At 48.9% G+C, this 22,467-nt stretch overlaps 1 protein-coding gene across 1 annotated transcript in view; it reads right to left on the bottom strand.

Annotated features, from left to right (window-relative positions):
* Nucleotides 1–3,464: 3,464 nt before the first annotated feature.
* The window catches only part of LOC149369670 (alpha-tocopherol transfer protein-like), a 129,048-nt gene continuing 110,045 nt past the window's right edge, over nt 3,465–22,467 (bottom strand). The window contains exons 6-8 of the mRNA XM_089576102.1: nt 13,117–13,310; nt 5,177–5,287; nt 3,465–3,623 (exon numbers count right to left, since the gene is read on the bottom strand). Coding sequence (XP_089432228.1) covers nt 3,465–3,623; nt 5,177–5,287; nt 13,117–13,310 — 464 coding nt within the window. The remainder of the gene's footprint in view (nt 3,624–5,176; nt 5,288–13,116; nt 13,311–22,467) is intronic.

Genomic DNA, 22,467 nt, shown 5'->3' with positions numbered 1-22,467 from the left:
GTTTCACTCGTTTACACACTACGATAACACTGCAATGACAGCCGATGTTGCTATCGCCTGCTTGGGAAATGCTTCGCGTACGTACGGCGCTTCTTGCTGGTTGTACCTGCTTCCTCCGATGTCACAAATGTTTGATTTCAAATAGCTTTATCTGAAAATACGTTTGGACACCACTTGCATTAAGGAAAACAGAAAAATGCGTTTTCCACACTCGACGCCGACGACGGCTGCCGGCTGCCAACCTTCAACACACATGCTTTGCCGACCGGGTCACATCGGCACTTCTCCCTTAATGTAAGGGCGTCATGCGATGTGGCAGTGGTCGCTTTGAAGTCACAGTAGCCAAAACTACGCTAGACGTCTATTTGCATGAGCTAAGAGCGGTGAATTCATTCTCCGCAATCGCCGAAATCACACACACGAATCCTGCAGTTTCGCTAGGCCTCCTCACAAAAAAGTGAAGAGGCCGGCGTTCTGCCGTGCGCCCAAATTTAAGAATCTGCGAAAAGTTCACCGAAGCTCTCTTTACACTGCTACAATAAGCGGTCGTTGGTCGTGCTGGCGTCGTTGTCGGTTCTAGCGTGACATACCGGTGCGTCAGCGACGGCATCTGCATACTGACCAGCCCACCGACCGTCGATCGACGTCGCATCGGCCTAGTGTGACCGGAGCCAACCGGCAAACTACATTACTGTTATCGCTTTACTGCAATCGCCTGCGAAAGTACAGGGGAAGAGAGACCATGCTGCCCGCATTGCATCAACGATAGTAGACGACGTTGTTCGGTGTATGCCCTTGTATGCCCTAGGCTTATGTTTCTGATAAGGAGTTCAAGTATGTGCTCTGGTAAAATTGCCCTAGGGAATCGTATTGCAGCGTACGATGACAAGGCTAAGTGCAAGCTGAGCTGCAATGAAAGTGCAGAGAATGAATCAAGCTTTCGGGAGAAGCTATTCTAGCAGGTTACCTAGGGGAAGTTTCTTCGGTTTCTAGTGCTTCCAACTCACGGTCAAAACCAGTTGGAAGCTCACTGTTGTTTGATTTTTGTTTGTCTTGCCCTAGTCTAGCCATTGTCAAAGCTGGCGTACGAAGGCTGAACTGCTCCAAATATCACACAGTGGAATACTACGCTGAAACGCGTATAGTGGCTACCTGTACGCTTTTTAAATGACTTCCTCTTGACGCCTTCCTGTAGACTGTGATAGCAGGGCGTGATAAATCGAGCACAGCGTTCTCTCCACGACCAATTCCATCGCGACATTTGGGGTGACTGTGCGTGTTACTTTCGCTTTTACAGCAACAGCTGTTCATGCCTGTCCCTGGGTTTGGAGTCATAGTAGTAGTTGTAGTAGTTGGCGTAACCGGAGGGTATTCGCTGCGAGAAAGAAAAAGGAGGAGGGTTACATGCAAAGAGGAGCGATGCGTAACCGGAAGGTGGTCACTGTGGAAGGAGGCAGTGAAGGGTTACCAAGAGACGGGCAATGTGGAATTTGAGAGTGGTTACCACAGGAAACACCTGGAGACCTGAAGGGTGTTTGCCTTTGAGGAATGATGAGCAGTGTTACCACAGAATGGGAATGAGCCGACAGTGAAAAAATACGTAAAAGTGGATGCTCATTACTGAGGTGATCGCGGACCCATCGGTCGTACGACGCGCGATGCGCCCATCCGCGGCGAACGTTTTCACGACGGAGGAAATGGCAGACGACACCGCGGACAAACTACAGCGAACTGGTCACTGTAGACAAACTCTCGCTCGCACGAGAGGAGAGCTTTGCGCCGGCGCGCTGTTGTCCAGGGCAACCGCCAATACGGAGGCCGGGCAGAAGCGCAGCGGTTGTGTATTGCTGCGCTGTTTTGCCAGAGTATTGCGGTGTCGCGCGTAGCGTGCAATGTCCGTGCACGTTAAAGACCTCCAGGTGTTCGAATTTATTCCGGAGACCTCCGCTACGGCACCTCTTTCTCTCTTTCTTCTTTCACTCCTACCTTCCTGCCTTCGCTTACGGCGCGGTTCGGGTGCCCACGGAAATGCGAGACTATTGCTGCGTCATTTTCTTTCCTCCAAAATCAATTTTATTTTTTTAACAGTCTCAAAGTGAGCGGCCCAGCCTTCCACAGCCTTCTAGGTGCGTCACCACACCCGTACAAAATATTGAAAGCGTGGTCTGTGATCAGAGAGGAGTGATAGGTAGGTCACCGAAAGCCATTTCAGCGTAGCCTTTATTGAGCCATCACACAGACAAAACGAAAAAGAAGAAAAAGCAGTGCAGTCGTGTAGCTCAAAGTAGCCTTCATTTTTTTTTGTACAATTGATCAGTCCATTGAACAGAGCGCCTGCCACAAAATTGATATATTAGTGAAGGAGCCAACGCATCCCCCTGCGAAAGGGCTAATCAAAGGTAGGCAACCTTTGCTTAGCCCTTTCGCAGGGGGATGCTCTACCTTAAAGAGCCAAAGAACTTTCGCGGCTAGGGTTTGAGCTGCCGCAGAAGCGAAAGCGGTCCCGGAGTGACGCAATACGTTGCCTCAGCAATGTGGGCGTAGGGTGCCTCTTAAGATGCATTTGCATTCAAGCAGCTTTTTCCCTGCGTCTTTTCCCTCCCAGTGATACGTGTGCCACCAAGAGCGAGAAATAAAGTTCAACTTCAACTTCAGGGAGCCCTCCTAGAATTTGTAAGGGGCTGGCGCTAAACCTCATTCCCCGCTTTATCCTGTAAATAGCCTTGAACATATGTTTTCCACCCCCACCACCACCCTTACTTGAGCACGGACAGAGCGTGCGTTTCGTTCCTTGAAAAAACAGTAAGGAGCTCGGCAGCGGGGTAGCGCACGAGAAGTCACTTGTTTTTCCTTAATTATTATTTCGCGAACTTCCTTTAAATGCCGTGCAAAAGGAGCACGCTGTAGGAGTTACGTTGCCACAAAAATCTCTGTCGTTTGTTTCTGAATATCTCTGCGACTTATTAAAATGGAGTTGGACGTAAAAAGAACAGTACAAATGTAGCATAAATCTTTTTTCTTACTTAACTCATTAGCCGGAAATTCAGTACACTCTGAGGAGCGCCACTTGACCGCAGACAATAAGTCGTTGATTTCACGCAGCTGAGGTTACAACTCATTTTAAACCCCTTGCTCAAATTTCCTGAAAAACCCTATATGACCAGCAGTATACCTGGAGCGCTTTTACCTCGCCCGATAGCCTAATTACCAATGGGTGGCTGTGCAGTGTGCCTGCATAATTAAGCTGCTTTACAGGCTGCACTTTAGCTGTTCGATCATGCGATTTTTATCGCTCTAGTCCCAGGTGGGCTGCGACGTAGTGCTGTCGAGTCTGCTATTCTCAAAAAGAATCAATGCGCGAAGTATAGTTTCTGCTGACGGGGTGAACAAAAATTCTATAAAAGATCTTGAGGCCCAAGCACGCTGGACTTTTAAACGGCGCTTTCAGTCGTCTTGCGATGGCCTCAGGGGTTCAGCTGCTGGAAGAACCCCTCTTCTGCCCTTAGCTCCTCCTCTATGGCGTCGTAGTCGTAACTCTCGTGCGTACCTCCATGCTTCTGTGGAATCAGGTCGTCCGGCACGTGTCCACGCAGTTTGCTCCAATCGTGACCAACCATGCTAATCTGAAAGGAACGGGTCGCCAAAAGCACAATACCGCTAGACAGCAGCAGGAGGACAAGAATATGGGTCAATTGGTTTACGATCTGGAATACGGAATAGGACAGAGAGGACGTGAGACAGAAAGCTCCAGTATATCACTTTATTTATCCGGTTCTAGCGGTGTTTCTTGTGTCCGACATTGGTGATACAAATCCCGCAGCAACTTTGTGAAGGAATTTTTGCTTAGCTGGCATGATAAATTTTTTTTAGCTGGAATTTGATGAGTCCTCGGCTCACTTAATCTTATCAGATATGTCACTTCGGGGACGACTGAGAGATGTTTTGGAAAAGAATTTTTGTCGGGTTTAGTCGAAATAAACAGTGGCTTTAATGCACTGCCATCTTTTAGGAGCTACTTGTCTTATATCAACTTACGAAGTGCGAAAAGGTGGCCGCTATCTGCGCCACACAGGGACTAGAATTATACCTGGAATCTTTTTCCAAATTTTTATTCTCTCCTGTGTATTCTTGATCTCAAGAAGCTTGACACCAATGGATCGTCTTATTCGCACCTGGAACCGACAGTGAGGGGAGCAAGATGTTGAAAGTGGAGCACTAATGCGGGCCCGAATTTACGTGCCATGAATATTGGCGCTGTAGTCATAGAGCAAGACTGCCGATCTGATTTTCGAGAGAAGAAATTCTGGCCTTTCCTTCTCTGCGCCCTCGCCGATCGCTTGAGGGCGTCGCTGAGCCCACATCGGTAAATTTTAAGATTTCCTAGAGAGATACAAAGAAAAAGAATACCGAGCAAGGCGGCACCTGCCGCCACACTATCCTCACGGCTCTTAGGCTCCGCCAATGCAGATTTTTTTTTCTCGTGCCTCTCTTCGCGCGCCGGTGGTCGTGCTCAACTCGGCGCAGGCGCTTGAGGTTTCATTCAACAGCCACGCAGAGACAGACGCCTGCAGTTTAATGGGACTCGTATTTCTTGAACAGTAAAAAAAAATCCAGTATGGTATAGGGGTTTTTGTGGAACTTGCCAATTCTGCACTGTTCATGTATTAATCAGCAAAGACTAGAGCATCATGTGCTCCGTACAAAAACACCACCTAATGAAAACTTCCTTTTCCTGGAAATGAATGACCGGGAAGCACTCGATATATGGAAATTTTCAAGAATAACCATACTTTAAGTCTTAATTTAGCTCTAAAACCACTTGCGGATTTTTAGCGCCCTCCCTCCCTCCCTCCCTTCCTCCCAAATTCTGGGAAACATTAAACCTGAAAGCGCAGCGCCTTAGCCATATATTGCCACAAAAGCCAGTTATCTAACTGCCGACTTCCACGCCCTGAATGTTTCACTGGGAGTCCCCCACGCAGTTCATAATAACTATAAATTCAGCCGGACACACAGCCCATGGGACCAAATCAAAAATGGCAGCGAATGACTCTCCTTTTCCTTCACAAGTTAAACGACATACTCACAGCACAAAACATTTCTTCCTGCCGAACCTCAATTTGCTTGTACAGCTAACAAAAACAAGAACCAAGGAAGTGAAAGTCAAGAGTCTCACCCTTTTCGCCAGCTTAGTTTTCATGAAGGGCCTGGCAAGAGCAAAGAAGACGTCAAATATTGCCGGGTTGTTGGTGACGTAGACTTTCTTGATTGACAACGAACAGCATTCCTGTAATGAAGAAGAATGATTTGATGCTAGCAACTGTCCTACAATGAAAGAAAATGGATTGACGCGAGCAACGAAACACCTGCCATCCACAGGGACACAAAACATTATTGTACAATTTAGCCTACCAAGAATTAACTGCTTCCATCATGACTCGGATAACGGGAGGTAGGGCATTGTTGCCCCAAGAGCTGATTCAGCGAACTGCAGCGCCCGCTTACACGAAAGTTTATCGCGACAGTAAAATGTGCAACCATAGAGGAAAAATTTTTTGAAATAGCTTCCTCTGGTAGGCTGCCGCTTTGTGTTCTTACATGTCCTAGCAATGAAGGCAGCAGAGCTGTTGGCCCTGAGTACAGGAGACATCAACGATGGGCTAGAAAAACGTCATGGTCAGTGCAAAAGTACGCCTTGGGCGATATCAGGACTATAGCCATGTAGAGGCCATGTCTGGCAGAAAATTCATGGTACGCTCCAAATGCGTAGGTTGGCTGATTTGTGGATTTCATTCCCGAATGAATTCGTGGTTTGAGAATGTGGCGCTATATCTCAAGCTCAAATTGGGGTGCAAGTCGGATTAATCTAGAAAGGAACAATTATAACTCAAGATTTTCTCGCGCGACCTTTTTCAGGCAGCGATGATTGAACATTTGCGCTCTAGTGCGGAACGTGCAATGCTCAATTTTTCGCTCATGATTTTGTTACTGTAGATATGGCAGGTATAGTGAAAAAGTAACAAATCAGGTATTTTTCCCATTTGCTGCTGTTATTACCATTGTAAAGGGTTTTCCGGGCACAGAACACAAAACACAGCACGGCACAAAGCAATAAGCGCGGAACGGCGTTCACCGACAGTCAGCGGTTTCAACAGCACCAACAGGAAGCACGCGCTCGCCAAGAGCAGTCCCGCTGCCGCGCGGGCACTTCTTCGTCATTACAATGGCCCCCGGCAAAGGAGGAGCCATCCTGGCGACTCACGGCGTGGTACACATCACGGGTTCGTGATATGGCTTGAGACGGCTGATGTGAACGGTTTCACGGCCACGGCGGCGGTGGTCAGAGGGGGGTGTCAACGGTTCCACAGCGTAGTTCACGGGGGAACTCTGGCAGACAACACGGTAGGGGCCGTGATATTTGGTGAGGAACTTAGATGACAGGCCCGGAGGACCGATAGCCAAACGAGGGAACCGGCAGGTAGGTGGGTAAAGGGTTGACCTGAATCGGGACGTTCTTTCTGAAGATGTTGATCGTGGCACGTGAGAGATCGGGCTGGTAGGCGGCATTCTTCGGCATACTGGGCTATTTCAGAAGCAGGCGAGCAGTCAGAGGCATCAGAATGGTAGGGGAGGATGGTGTCAAGCAGGCAGGTAGGTTCGCGTCCATAAAGAAGGAAGAATGGCGAAAACCCAGTAGTAGACTGGACGGCGGTATTACAGACTTATGTCACAAATGGGAGTACGAGGTCCCAGTTGGAGTGGTCGGGAGTGACATACATGGTGAGCATGTCACCGAGCGTCCGGTTAAACTTTCGGTCAGCCCATTCGTCTGAGGATAGTACGACGTGCTTATTCGGCGAACTACGCGGCATTCTTGTGGAAGCGCCTGGACAACATCTGATAAAAATACGCGGCCACGGTCGCTAGAAGCTCGCGAGGAGCACCGTGGCGCAGAACCAGATTGCGCAGAATGAAAAAAGCTACGACCCTGGCTGTAGCCGCCGAAAGAGCGGACGTCTCGGCATAGCGCGTAAGATGGTCGACGGTGACGACAATCCAACGGTGACCAGAAGTAGAAGGCGGCAGAGGCCCATAAAGGTCGATGCCAACACGATAAAACGGACGTGCAGGGCAAGGTAAAAGCTGCAATGGTCCAGAGAGGCGCTGCGATGGGGACTTCCGGCGTTGGCAGTCGAGGCATGAGCGAATGTATTTTCGTAGAAAGGTGTACATTCCGCGCCAGTAGTACCGGTGCCGAAGTCGCGTGTATGTTTTTAAGAGACCAGCATGAGCGTTCTGGGGTTCGGCATGAAAAGATGCGCAGACTTCAGTGTGTAAGTGGCGAGGTATGACAAGTAGCCATCTTCGACCATCTGGCATGTAATTCCGGCAATAAAGAAGGCCGCCTTGCAGAGTGAAGTGGCGGGCTTGACGACGAAGGGAGCGGAAGGGGGCTGGTGTTTGGAGGGCGTAACGAAGAGAGCACGGGGTCAATGCTAGAGAGGGTCGCATCGGCGGCAAGTAGCGGTGACCGGGAGAGGGCGTCGGCGTCAGAGTGCTTGCGTCCGGAACGGTAGATGACTCGAATGTCGTACTCCTGAAGTCGCAGAGTCCAACGACCAAGTCGGCCTGATGGATCCTTCAAGGACGACAGCCAGCATAAAGCAAGGTGGTCGGTGACTACGTGGAATGGACGGCCGTAGAGATATGGTCGAAATTTCGTTATTGCCCACAAAATGGCCAAACATTCTTTTTCGGACACGGAGTAATTGATCTCGGCTTTGGACAACGTGCGGCTGGCATAGGCGACAACATATTCATGAAATCCAGGCTTCCGTTGTGCAAGCACAGCGCCGATGCCGATGCCACTAGCATCCGTGTGGATCTCCGCTGCAGCGTTTGGGTCGTAGTGGCGAAGTATGGGGGTTGAAGTAAGGAGCCGGCGTAGTGTAGCGAAAGCATCATCACATTTGGAGCACCATGACGGCAAGGAACTTTGGGACTGAAGTCGCGTCAAAGGAGAAATGATGGTGGCGAAATTCCGGATGAAGCGCCGAAAATATGAACATAGGCCGATGAAACTGCGCAGTCCTTTGGGCGTGGACGGCTTCGGAAACTCGGCTACCCCATGAAGTTTTGTGGGATCCGGAAGGATGCCCTCTTTTGAGACGACGTGGCCGAGGATGGTCAGTTGGCGAGCTCCGAAATGGCATTTTTTCAAAATTAATTGCAGCCCTGCGTTGCTGAGGGAAGTCAGCACTTGGCGAAAACGAGTCAGATGAGTCGAGAAGTCGGCCGAAAACACGACGACGTCGTCAAGATAGCAGAGGCACGTCTTCCAGCGGAGGGCACGGAGAACATTATCCATCATTCTTTCGAATGTTGCAGGGGCATTGCAAAGCCCAAATGGCATTACGTTAAACTCACATAACCCATCAGGCGTGACGAAGGCGGTTTTTTCGCGGTCATCTTCGGCCATGGGTATTTTCCAATAACCAGATCTCAGATCGAGCGATGAAAAAAATTCTGCTCCTTGCAGGCAATCGAGGGCATCATCTATGCGTGGCAGAGAATAAACGTCTTTCCGAGTTACAATGTTCAGCCGTCGGTAACCCATGCAAAATCGGATAGAGCCGTCTTTCTTTCGAACGAGAACGAACGGGGAAGACCATGGGCTCTTCAGGGGCTGTATAATCCCGCGCTCTAACATGTCGTCCACTTGCCCGGTGATGACTCGACGCTCCGGAGCTGACACGCGATATGGTCGCTGGCGCAGAGGAGGATGGGTGCCAGTATCGATGATAGGTGTAACAGCGGAGGCACGACCGAGTGGAGTTTGGCACGCATCGAAAGACGAAACTAAATTCGCACAAAAGGGCGAACAGCTGGTCACGGCACGTCCAATGAAGGTCTCGATCGATGGCACTGTACAGAGCATCAGAGGGTGGTCGGCGTAACGGGGGAGCCAAGGTGAGAGCATCGACCGACGGTGTAGAAGCGGCCTCGACGTCCTCGACGACTTGTAGGGGTTCAGCCGATGCATTCACCACGAAGCAGAGTTAAAAGAGAGGGTATATGATTGCTGATGAGCATGGTTGCTGTTCCGGAGGTCACCGTGAGGATAGCGAAGGGAAGCGGTAGGTTTCTGCGGCGAACGAACAATTCCGAGGGAGTAAAGAGTACAGGTCTGTCGGGTGGGTCAGCTGGAGAGACACAGGACAGGGAGACTACTACTGACGAGGAAGCAGGAAGTTCGACATCATGAGAAAGAAGAAGCTTGTCCGGATAATCGGGGGTTTTGGCTCTACAGTCGTCGGGTATCACAGAGAGAGTAACTTCATCACTGGCGCAGTCGACGGCAGCAGAGTGTTCCGACAGAAAGTCCCACCCAAGAATGACGTCATGCGAGCAGGAGGAGAGTACCACGAACTCAATTGCGTAGATGACGTCTTGAATAGCAACTCGTGCAGTGCAAGCGGCAAGCGGCTGAATTTGCTTGGCGTCAGCAGTACGGAGCAAAATATCAGGAAATGGCGTTAGAACTTCGTTGATGCGGCGGCAAATTTGGCGTCCATAACTGATACGGCTGCTCCGGTGTCAATCAAGGCACACGTCACAACACCATCTACTACTACATCAACGACATTGGCGGGGGACGTCAGAGGCCTTTTAAAGTTCGCCAAAGGCGCCGCTCTTGCCTTGGGAACTGCGCTCACTAGTTTTCCGCTTCATTGGGGGCTGACGCGGCGGCGCATCGGGGAGATGGAACGGCGCCGCGGAGAGTGGGAGCGGTGCGGCGTTGCGGAATGGCTGTCAGTTCCGAACAAAGATGGTGGCGAACTAGGCTGCATGCGGTAGTGCTGCGTGTAAGGTCCGTATGCTGATGGCATCATGACGTCAGTAAGGGAATAGGTATGATGGCGGCAGTAGCGAGCGACATGTCCGACAATGCCACAGGCAAAGCAAATGGGCCTGTTGTCGCGAGTGCGCCATGGGCGACCGTAGGGAAGGGGGGCCGGCGCCATGTGCGGCAACGATGTTGGGGTGGGAACCCGATACGACAGAACAGGTCGCGGTGCCAAAGGCGGCGGAGTTGCTGTGGCGTCGGAGAAATTGCCCGAGGGATGAGGAGACGGGCGGGACAGTACGGCGGCGTAGGTAAGCGAGGCAGCCACTGCCCGTTGAGGGACGGGTGGCACGGCATCCGCGATCTGCAGGGCGTCTGCAACCTGTGCCTGGATGGTCTGCTGAAAGGCTGGTGGAAGTGCTGGTGACAGAGCTGGAGCACCATTCACGAGCGCGAGTTGACGTGCAACTTCTTCACGGATAAACCGTTTCACTCCCTGCATGCACTGGGGCTCTCCAGCGACCACAGCATCAACGGATAGTACCTCAGCCTGTCGTATAGGGCGACGAGCGAGGACGCATTGCTTGCGAAGCTCCTCGTAGCTCTGGCACAAGCTGATGACGGAGGCAACGGTGTCCGGCTGCCTGGCAAGAAGCATATGAAAAGCGTCTTTGTCGATGCCTTTCATAATGTGTCTGATCTTATCGGCCTCAGACATATCAGAGTTCACGCGTTGCCCAGGTCTACGACGTCTTCCACGTAGCTGGTGAACGTCTCACCCGGCTACTGCGCCCGCTCTCGCAAGCGCTGTTCAGCGCGGAGCTTGCGCACACCAGGACGGCCAAATACCTCCGTGAAGTTCGGTTTGAAAGCCGACCAGGTGGTGATGTCCGCTTCATGATTTCGGAACCAGAGGTTGGCGACGTCAGCGAGGTAGAATATGACGTTATTGAGCTTCATGGTATCGTCCCAGCGGTTATGCGTGCTTACCCGCTCGTAAGACGCCAGCCAATCTTCCACATCATTGTCGCTGGTACCGCTGAAGACAGCTGGGTCCCGCTGCCGAGGCATGCCAGCGCAGATAACGGGTGCTGTGGTACCGATGGCGGCGGCGGTGGCGGCGGTGCTGTGTCTCTCGGCATTTGGGTGGTAACGGTGCCGTTTCTCAGCTCCATGACGGGATCAGAGTCCACCTCCACCACTTGTAAAGGATTTTTCGGGCACAGAACACAAAACACAGCACGGCACAAAGCAATAAGCGCGGAACGCCGTTCACCGACAGTCAGCGGTTCCAACAGCACCAACAGGAAGCACGCGCTCGCCGAGAGCAGTCCCGCTGCCGCGCGGGCACTTCTTGGTCATTACACCATAAATTCATGGCACACTGCAAACGGTTTGTGACAATGTATCAGGCATGCTTGCGTTTGCTCCTGCGCTGCTTGAATATTGGGCATTATGGCGGCCATTTTAAACTCCGGAAACCGTTGGAGAACCTTGCCGCCTTTCTCCTTCGTCGCCTGTTTTCTTGGAGCGGGATGTCGATAGTGTTGGCAGCATTCATACAATGCCACTATACCAAGACGCCCGTACTGTACCTCTATTCTGGACTTTCTCTCCTAGACCGCACTTGTCGAAGTAGCTTTTATACTGAGCCAAACCAAGGGAAATAAACGTAAAGGTACCCGTGCGGTACCTTCATGCAGCTTTGCGCTCTGAAAGGGCACATTTTCATGAGCGCTTCATTCAGGGTGGAGTGCAAGTTTAACTATGTTTACCAGAAGTCTCCTCGTGTTGTAAGAACAAGATGAAGCAGTGCTTTGCCCGAAGCCGAAGGGCACTCCATAAATTGAACTGATAAGCGTAATCGATAATTGACTCAGAATTGAACTTAGTGCTGACACATGTTCGAGCTGGCTTTAATAGTAATAACGTTTAACTACACCTAAAGAGTGCATACGATGAGAGAAAACCGCAGAAACGAGGCCGTAGATTCTCAAACAATAACTACGAGAGCTTCAGACTTGCAGCGCAAAAGAAACGCAATCGCAAAATAATGCTTAGGAAATTTTTGCACCTTTTCCTTTTTGACATATTTGGTCGCCTGTTCTATTAGCTATTTTCTTCTAGATATCTTGCGTCATGCAGATCTTCATAGTGTTTTCTTGATCACGAGGGGGTAGATCTCATGAATTCTGCTTTTTTGATATTAGTGTTCCAAATATTTCAAGAATTTGTGAGAAATGTTGTATGTGCCTATAAAAAAATAACCTATCGGGATTTCCCGTTCGTTACCTAATGAATTGCTTTTTTTTTTTGGGGGGGGGGGGGGGTGGATATGGTATTTAAGCCACCATATAGTGGCTTCCCCCTTTCCAACTGGTCTACGGCGTCTTGTCACTGCTATGGTGGATGTTATGCTACACTCTGATCAGGGCGAAAATGACCCCGATGCCTATGCTGACGTGGACACCTTCGTCCAGCGAGCTGAAAAAGCCCGCCAGCTCGCCATGTGCCGAATTCGACTCCTCGACGCCGGTCGCTATAACGTCTGACTCCGACACGTCGGGTAAGAGCCCGGCGATTCTGTATGGGCATGGACACCCGTGCGCCATCGAAGGCACTCCGAAAAGCTACTGCGCCGCTACTTCGGTCCACACGAGGTAGTTCGCCGTCTTCGCCGCGTTACCTAAAAAATTTTACCCTGGGATGGAAGACCATTACCACAGCGGCGCCATCCTACTGAGGCTGTCCACGTGGTGCGCATGAAGCCTTACTAGGACAGGCTGCAACCCGCTTTGTTGCCAGCCTTACCGTAGTCTATGCTCCGCGCTTCCCCACAGGGCACATTACTTTACAGCGCCTGTCCCGTCGTCTTCTTTTCTGTGTCCCTGTTCCTGCGCTGTTTTTTCTCAACATTACTTTACCCCCTTGATCTTCCTTTAGTTGCCGGCGTCAGGCCGCCGCTTCAATGGAAGGAGTAATTCAGTGTGCTCATGGCCGAGCGGTCGACAGGAGGACAGAGTGTGTGGCTGTGTGCGAGTCAGCCACCTTGTTGGAGCGCAGTCTTCAGTGCTGCTGTGCTGTTCCAGTCTCACTGCGGCAAGTGTACATTACAATATATTTCTTTTGAACTTAAATGATAAATGGCACTTGAAACGGTTAGATCCAGGACAAAACTGAGATGGCAAATTCGCGGGTTTTTGAACTTGGAAAAAGTTCTCGCAGTGGCGAACTTTTTGCCATCACGAAATTCGAAGCGTTCTACACACCTGTGTGAGCGTAAAAAGCTTTCTGATAGCCGAAGGCGTGTAGTGAACCACGTGGTAGGGTGCGAGGCCTTCCACGTCGAATACGACCACGATGCCCTTCGCCTGGGCCTCCTCCTTGCGCATCAGATGCAGAGCGTGCACTATTCCCACTCTGAAGAAGTCGTTTAGGGAGCATATGTCCGTGTTCCATGCACCTGCGCAGGAAGAATTGATTTCAGAGGGAACTGCCGAGACTCCAACGAATGGAAGCTTTATAGTTAAATGACTTGCCGTCTAAATGGAAGCAGAACTAACAGAATCAACTGCAAAAGGGACGATTGTTGGGCTAGTTGGTTCATGATACTGGAACGAAACAGCGCGAAAACATGGGACTACAGAAAGGAAGAGCCCAGACACAGCGCTGACTTACAACTGGGTGTGTTTCGTGCGAGTAAGCATTAAATACAGAAATCATGCACAAGAAAAAACACAACACACCACTGATATCATTTGCTAGTATCTAAGAAAGCTGTAGTCCCGTGTTTTCGCGCTTTTTCGTTCCAGTAACAAGATCACCTAGAATCCAACACCAGACTTCACAACGCTTGGTTCTAACTCTCGGCGTGCCGTTGCTGGAAAGCCGGGTACCTTAAGCACACGCCGGCATTTCAGGACTGACGTTTCGATTGGTACCGGTCGGCCTTTGACTATCACAGGGTCAAAGGTTGAACTCCGCGGCTCAACCAATGAGGTATGGTTTACCTTCAGACGCACCGTAGCGCACTGAGCGAGAACTTGCAGCAGCTAATAAAGCGTGTCTGGTTGACGCAAGTAATACGGATAGCGCTTGTTAAGGAAGAGAAATAAAAAGGTAAGAATGCAAAGGCAGGACGGTTTACTGGGCAATGAATAAGAGCAGGACAGTTTGGGTTTTCGTTTCCATGGAACGTAACTCTCGTCATAAAGCTGCTGTAATGGATAAAAAAAAACCCATAAAATTGCATCCGTCAGAGGTAAGGTTTTATCATGCACACGAAATAACGTTACATCGACTACAACGCAAATAAAATAATGTAAAGCAAAAAAACAGATATTTCAAGATGAATCACTGCGCTGCCCTGACGGCATTCCTAACGCCTTCCAGCGTCGTTACGCCGAAACACTTGCGCGGTCTCTTGCATTCTTTAGTTTATATCTTTTTCTAGTAGCGTTGTCCTGCCTTGTTGAAGGCTCACACATGTTGTGCCTGTATTGTGAGAAGAAGAGCAAGCTGTGTTCTTCAATGCGACCGTAATCTGCCTAGAAAAAACCAAGTTCGGCAGGCACAATCAAGCGGATTGCGCCAGCAATCGCTCTAACTACTGCACCAAGTCCGCCTCGTGCATGTAAGAGTGGCGGCTTCCCTTATGGTTGAGATGCTTGAGAGAGCAATATGGCGGATCTACGCGCCACTCTACGTGCTATACAGTAAATGTAATTAAGCCACAGTCTTCTGTCGGCCCTCAGAAAACTCGCCCCTGAATCTCGAAGCATTTTTTGTCTTCGAAGATACCGTCGTTCCAGCGATGTGCCCCATCTCCGCCCCAGTTGTGTACTCAGCACGGTTTGTGATGTCTTCGATACTGTTTTAGAACCAGCTTCCCTTACCTGAGCAAATACTAGTGTGTTGGTGCCCGTAGCACCGTTCGAATGACTGAAGGCCATGCCACACTTTGAACTCTTAAAATAATTTCGACGAACCTGCCGTATTGCTGCGTTTGAAACTTGTCGGCTTCGAAAAACGCCTTTCTGTGCCAGTCACTGCGCTCAGTGGCAGCATAGCTCGTCCAGCTAAACGCTCTGATCTGACCGATGGTGAACATGGCACCATGGACTGATGGCAATGGTCAACATATCCCTACCCAGAACCTTCACCACACTAATACAGGCTGCATTTACAGAGACGCCTCGACCTCAGCTTGGTGCGTTAGCGCGAAGATGTCGAGCTTCTAATTCCGCGTCCGTCCCCAGTTCATTGTTTCTTCGACGTCCGAAGGTATCGCGTAAAATATAGAAATGAAAATTTTGCCGACGTCAGTAATTACACGCCAATCTAGGACTTAAGCTGCATTAACACATGATTCGAGAAACTCAGGAGTAAATGTATTCTAATTTTTATAATCAAATATACGTATATTCCGGGCGTTGACAAATTTGATTTTCGTGAATTAAAGCCGACACAACAGCAACTTTGTCCAAACTCGCAAACTCTGTTTTTTAAGCAATAAACTTTTCAAAGCTCCCCCTCAGGTTAAACTTCTCGCGTTTAACTCACTAATCAGGCCTAAGCTCGAATATGCATGAGTAGTGTGGGATCCTTATACTGCTACCAATATTAAGAAAATTGAAAGAATCCAAAGAAAAGCCATAACATTTATTTATTCTAAATTTTCACCTTTTGATTCTCCGTCTGAGCTAATGAAATCTAACCGTATCCAACCTCTTGAGGTAAGAAGAAAAAATATTCGACGAGAATTTCTTTCCTTGCTCATAAATAACAAACTGGCCCTTGATCCTGCTCCCTATTTATCGTTTTTAGCTACACGCATCACACGTCACCATCATCCCGGTTCACTTACCCCGTACTTTGCTAGAACTTACACTTCTAAATTTTCCTTTTTCCTGCGTACCATCAGTGAGTGGAAATCTCTGACACGATAAAATGTAAGCGGATAGTCATCCTGCATGCCTTTTTATTTTTAGTTTTTCTTTTTATTTTACTTGTTGCCCGTGTATCTGTGTTATCTAATATGTATTTGTTCTGCTTGAATCTGTACAATGATCTGCAGTATGAAATAAATAATAAAATAAAAACAAATACGGGATCACTAAGCACGCGCTAACAGAATATCATAGAAGTACGCGTATTCTCATATATAAAAACGGTATTAAACACTGTCGACCACGAAAATCGGGCTAAAAAGCTCAAAGGACATGTGTTCAGAGGTTTGGCCTTGTAATTTCTGATAACTTTACAACTCAACCGCTACAAAAGGGGCATTATTGACATGCAACTATTTCTTATTGATATTCCACAAGGCTCTGCGCTCAGACCTACTCTTTCATTCCTCCTAGCCGCCGTGGTGGCTCAGCGGTTATGGTGCTCGGCTGCTGACCCAAAAGACGCGGGTTCGATCCCGGCCGCGGCGGCTAGAATTTCTTTGGAGGAGAAATTCTAGAGGCCCGTGTACTGTGCGATGTCAGTGCGCGTTAAAGAACCCCAGGTGGTCGAAATTTCTGGAGCCCTTCACTACGGCGTCTCTCATAGCCTCAGTCGCTTTGGGACGTTAAACCCCCTAAACCAAACCAAACCAAACCAAACCAAACCATCTTTCATTCCTTTCAGAAATCAAATGCTATCTCGTACGCATATGACACGGCTCTGATGGTGATTGCTAAATCTCTGGAGTGTAGTGAGCTCATGATATATAGTGAATTGCAATCCACTGAAACTTTTTCTTGCATATACTGTCATTAAATAAAGATAATAGAAAATACGTTGCTTTCATTTCATTGAATAAGCCTGAAGAAATATCGATCTGCCGCCTACCTATAGGAATAAATGAGTTGCCATAGGTTCACATATTTTTATAGAAGTCAGGCTTTATAAAGTTTTCAAATTGAAAATAAACATCGATGTCTCGAGCAAAAAGTGGTCTTACTCGTGCTATGTACTACCAAAGGTATGAAAACATTTCGAAACAAACACCTTCAATCCTTAAAATTCAGTATCTTCCCATCACAGCTCGCATATTTTATTAGTGCCCTGTCTCAATACTTTTCCTGTAATCAAATTGCAGACAAGAGCTATCAGACTAATCAACTTTGAAGCGCCCAGGGCTGTATGTCGTATTTATTCCTATAAATAAGAATAATGCAAATAAGATTTTCATGCTGCCTTTTTGTCACCAACATTATTAGTAATCGAATCAACTTCAGTTTCATTCTGGTCGCATTCTCAGCTTCGCAAGGTAAATATTCCGAAATCTAACTATCCATGCGGTTAGTTACGTTTTGATTTTTGTGCAATGAAAATCTAAAAAAAAAAACACACCCATTTCCGCTTTACTATCACTTCACAATACTGAAACAGTGAAGAAACTTTTTCTTCTTCAGATGTGTCATATTGATCAGAATAATCATCATTTATTTTCCCTTAAGGACCCAAAGGCGGGGCGTTACATAAGGGGGGAGCAAATAAACAAAATCACAAACAATAGGAACATTTGGAATATAAAGCGCTAACCGCATAAGGCGATAATTCGCGGCGACACGCCGCGCGATGGCATCGCGCGTTGACCTGAGGGCCGCCGAACCACTGTCGCTCATCGCGTCGCCCAGTTTCTGGGTTTGCAGAAAATTTCGCCCATCGCCCGGAAGTTACGTGCGAGACTAGCCAATGACGTTAGGTCTTGCGGGTGCGCAACTTCCGAGCCGTTTTGTGCGCGAAAGTCGTTTCTTTTTTTTTTTTTCACCGCAGCAGCCGACGTACCCCTCACCATGGCAGGTTCTGAACAATGCGAGTTTCCGTCGGCGTTCCATGGCGCACAACGACGCTGTGGGGGGAGGCCGGCAGCAGACGGAAAGAGCGCGCGCTCATGGAGGAAAGAAAAAATGTGCGCACTTTTCTGTCATGTGACTTTGCGTATTAGACAAAAATAAAATTATTGCCCACATATATTGAAGCGTAGCTTGTTGGGCCAGTTGGTGCATGGTAAGTAGAAAACCAGCGAAAAGAACGCATTCACAAGGAGAAGAAGTACACAGGACAACGCTGGAATTGTCCTGAGTACTTCTTCTTGTGAATGCGTCCTTTTCGCTGTTTTTCTACCTGCCCACATATATTTTTGTCAATGTTTTTATTGTGTTTTATCTTGTATGGAGCCTTAGGAACGTTGTTCGACGCGTTAATTAACGCAAAATGACTGAACGCTGAAGTAGCAGCAGTCGAGCAACAGTGAAAACGCGCCGCTCTGACGCTGAGTCCCGTCGCTTCGTGCGGTTTGCGCCAGCGACATCGGTGGGCGACGGCGTCGTCATCGCGCGACGCATCGCGAAGTAATATCGCCTCATGCGGTTACCGCTTAACAGTGAAGAAGGCAAAATAATTATTAACAGAGAAATACAAAATGAAAAAGGGAACGATCACAAGTACACTGTGGCCATCAGGCTATATCAGGAGGAGGAAAACGGGAACACTCATTTGCAGACAAGGGTTCAGCAATTTGAGAGAAAAAACTTACCATTTGTGGTGACATGTTTTTCAATGTGTTATGTGGTCTATTATTATTGCCACTTTGGCGCCTCTGGAAACCACCTTCATTGTACAAGATGCGCTCTGAAGAAACTTTTAAATTATGTTTGTTTTGTTGCACTTCGTTTTTGCACTTCTGAGCGCAATTTTATGCGAAGCATATTGCTAGAGCTACCACTCACGCCGTCGCCGTGGGACCCCCACGTGACACCGTGACGTCACACCACGTGACACCGTGACGTCACACCACGTGACATCGGATGAGAGAGCCGGCCTCCACCTCGCGCCGTCGCCGTGGGACCCCTAGCCGTCACGCCACGTGACACCGTGACGTCACACCACGTGACATCGGATGAGAGAGCCGGCCTCCACCTCGCTAGGGTGGCTAGACTCGCCGTGGGACCCCTAGCCGTCACACCCGCACATTCCCGCGCATTTCGAACGCGCGTTCACACTCGGTGTAGGTGAAACGCTCGCTCCACCGGGCAGGCAGACGCGGCTTCCGTGGCAATCCAGGCGCTCACCCAACGCGCGTCTCGGGGTTAGTCGGCGTTCCGCTGTAGCCATGCCGTTGTCTTCCCCCACGACGAAGGCTTCCAGTGGTTGTATTAAAATGACCAAGTATTCAACCAAGGAAAGCCATGTATTACCAAGCCTAGCCACTAATATGCTTCGCATTCCCCAGGCTTAGCCAAGCTGAGCCTCAGCAATTTTTATTTTGTATTTCTTCTCTCTGGTCATGATCACCAAATGAAACTCATGTGTTCCATATGGGGCCCATGACTAACCACCAGCTAAGGATCCATGGGAGTCTGTCAACGACGAGTGCGAGTGCGAAATTTTGAAATAATCCACAAAAACTCGGAGGAGCAGTGGGAGGCTATTGTGCTTATCGATGATCCTGACCGTCAGCACTCGCTGGTGCGGAGGGCCAGCGCAGCAGCAGCAGCCAATGGACTACCGGACTAGGCGGCCCACCCACACGTTCTGAGAATACTGAACTAATAAAAATGTTTTTAATCAATCAATCAATTCGAGCTTCTTTCAATCTCTCGAAACCTTCCGCGAGTTTCGCTGCGTCCCGATAGCTTGCGTTACGTCATAAGGAACTACCATCCACGAAAGGGCACAAAGACCGTGCCCTCGTGTAAAAAAATCCAACAAAATCTGCCAAACATCTGGCTTTACTGAACTGAATAGCAACTTAAGATAAGTGCATGCGTCACCCCGAAAAATGTGCACCGATAAGTGCGTGCCGAAGCATTCCCACCTAAATAAAATGCCTCCATGGTGACATACGCGGAAGAAGTGGCAAGGGAAAAATTTTCTCCCGCCTTGGAAGCGTAGTTTGACAGTATAAGAGCGCATTCGCACTGGGGAGTCGCAAACGACCTGCGAATGATTTCGGTCAATTAGTTATGTTTAAGGAGCATTCCGAAAGCGGAAAGGAGCATAACGAATCGGCTTAAACCTGTCGCGCTACCTCCGCTACTCGCCAGTGTGAATGCGCCATTAGTCTGGGCAGAGTGCGGTGTCATTTCGTGCGCTTAAGCAGTATTATTCTGCGTCCTTCACGCCTCAAAGCGCCGACCGCCGAAACTTCGCTTGTAATTGTCGACGAATGAGTGTTCCGAGGATCGTTAGGAGCAAGTGTTTGAAGATTTTTCCCCCCTTCCTCTTAGCAAGCGAAGAAGCGATCAGGCTATTTCACGCAAAATGAAGGCAACGGTGTGTTGCATGCGAGTGAGTGGTAATGGAAGCGCAGAAATGAAAGAGAATATCTGTCTTGGTGCGGTACCTGCCCCTTTGTTGAGGGCAAAAGCTCTTCACCTTCCAGGAAAGTACTCGTAATATTCGAGAGAAATAGAAACTTGATAGTATGCATTATTGCTTCACTACCGCGGCATCTGCCCCGACCTCGGCCGGTGTAGGCCGAGAAACCCTCCAGGAATGCTCAAAAGCATATTCTTCGAAGACTTACCGAGGTTTGAATGCGGTTACGTAAATTCCCCGTTAATGTACTTTAACATGTATTTAAAAAGTATGGGGCAAGTGTCGACGGCCCGGCGCTGCCAAGCAATACGCAGAGTGGTAGCGTAAATTGCATTATAGAAGTCCATACCTTGAAAACATGCCGGCTCATGGGCGCAGCCAGCACCCACTTCGAAGAGTGCATGCTACTCAGTAATGACATCGTATTAAAAAAACAACAAAAAATTGACGTCATAGTTACATGATTTTTGGCAGGAGATATAAGTCCGCGAATGTCTCGAAGTTGAGTGCAACGCACGCGACAACGACGAAAGAAGGCACTGCGAGCGCTGCCTACCAACTTGTTGTTTCTTCTTTCTTCGTATTTGCCTCGTGAGTCGCCCTGTAGTTGAGGGTGTTGACGTAACAAAAGGCGCAACTACCTGTCTTTATGCCGGAGAGGTAAAGTTATAGGAGTACATGAAGGAAGCCAAAGTCATGGAAGCCGAGGAGCGCAGGAGATGTTTTATTGCGAAAGCAATACTACTTGCACTTTCAAGCCTTTGCCGGGACGCGGCGGTGCCATTAATGACCTTTAGATGAACCCCGTGTGTCGTCATGCGTGACGTAACGCCTAAGAGCTGGGCGACCATCTCGCGCTGTCGGAGGAAGCGGCGGCGCCCTCACCGGCGCCTAAATCCCGCGCTCTCCGCTAGGAGCGCAACAGATGTTGTGACGTCACGCCGAAGTGCTGGGCGACCATCTCGCGCCGTCGGAGGAAGCGGCGGTGCCTTCACCGGCGCCTAACTCCTGCGCTGTCCGCTACGAGCGCAATTGTGGCGTTACGCCGAAGAGATTAGGCTCAACTCACGTCGCTAGTAAGCAGTAGCTGTGCCAACCACCAGCGGCTTAACATTGCTTCGCGACGATGCTGCCCACCGCTAGGGAAGCTCGTCGCAATGCGCGTAAGAGAGAGCGGCGAGCTACAGAGACAGAGGAAGAGCGTGAAAGAAGACTCGCTAAGCAACATGCCCAGTATGCAGCTCGGCGAGAACGTGCGAGCTCTTCAGTGGATGATGGGACTGATGTTACTGATTCGCTGAGTGTCGTGGACAGTGATGCAGAAGCCATCCGTTACCCGCGAAACGCTGATGCCTTGGGTAGAGGTACTGCAGAATTCTCCTATATATAGGCATTATGACGTCAAAATCTCTCAGGTGCAAAAACAACAGCCGTCTACGCAGAGCGGCGGTAGACACGGCGGATGCGGGCTGAAGAAACGGATAAAGTTGTTTTCGCAATTTCCGGGCTTAACTATGCTTAGCCTCTGCCAATTTTTTAAATTTGTGGTGTTGATTAATTGGAGATTAACAGTGTAATTATTTTATCGCCTTCGGATAAGTCATAAGAAAGCAGAGAAAAACAAAGACATGCCGCCGGTGGGTCCCGAACCCACGACCTCCAAATTTTGCGAAGCAGACTGGGCAGCCGTCGCACTGGTTCAGTTGGTAGAGTACAAGACGCGAAATTCGAAGGTCGCGGATACGGATAGGACCAGCGGCATATAGTTGTTTTTCTTTGGCTTTCCTATGAATTGCCTTTAAGTGTCAAATAACCGAGCTATTAATCTCGAATTAATCAACACCACATATTAAAAAATAAACATCGCCTATGCTTTTTGGTTTCATTTACTGTTTGGCTTCCGTAATGTATACCAAAACAAGTACCTCTTTCGATTGCCTTGTTTGCTGAATAGCTATAGGTATAGTTAGAGCTCCTTATTTGGGAGGCGTTCTTGACCATCTGAGTTTGCAAGCAATACTTTGTGAGAGAGTTGTGCAGATTAAGTTTGCTTACATGAAAAGGAACAAAAGGGAAAATGTTTAGCCCATAGCCATAATTTGTTTGTTGAAAATCCGAATACACAGGACTGGCAATAAGGACACAAGAAGTTGCTAAAATAAACTACGAGACATGTTTGAACTTTGTACGAGCCGAGAATGAGCTTTTAGCCTGCTGTACATGAATGGCATAAGAGTGCTATATTTTGTAGTGCTTTTTCCGAGTAAAATTAGGCCTGCCTTAAAAACACACAGAGTACTGGCATT

The sequence above is a fragment of the Amblyomma mixtum genome, chromosome 1, assembly GCF_055824585.1.
Source record: "Amblyomma mixtum isolate Tamu chromosome 1, ASM5582458v1, whole genome shotgun sequence".
NCBI classification, from domain to species: Eukaryota; Metazoa; Arthropoda; class Arachnida; order Ixodida; family Ixodidae; genus Amblyomma; species Amblyomma mixtum.
The sequence above is the reverse complement of the archived record's forward strand: the minus strand, read 5'-3'. Positions and strand labels throughout refer to the sequence as shown.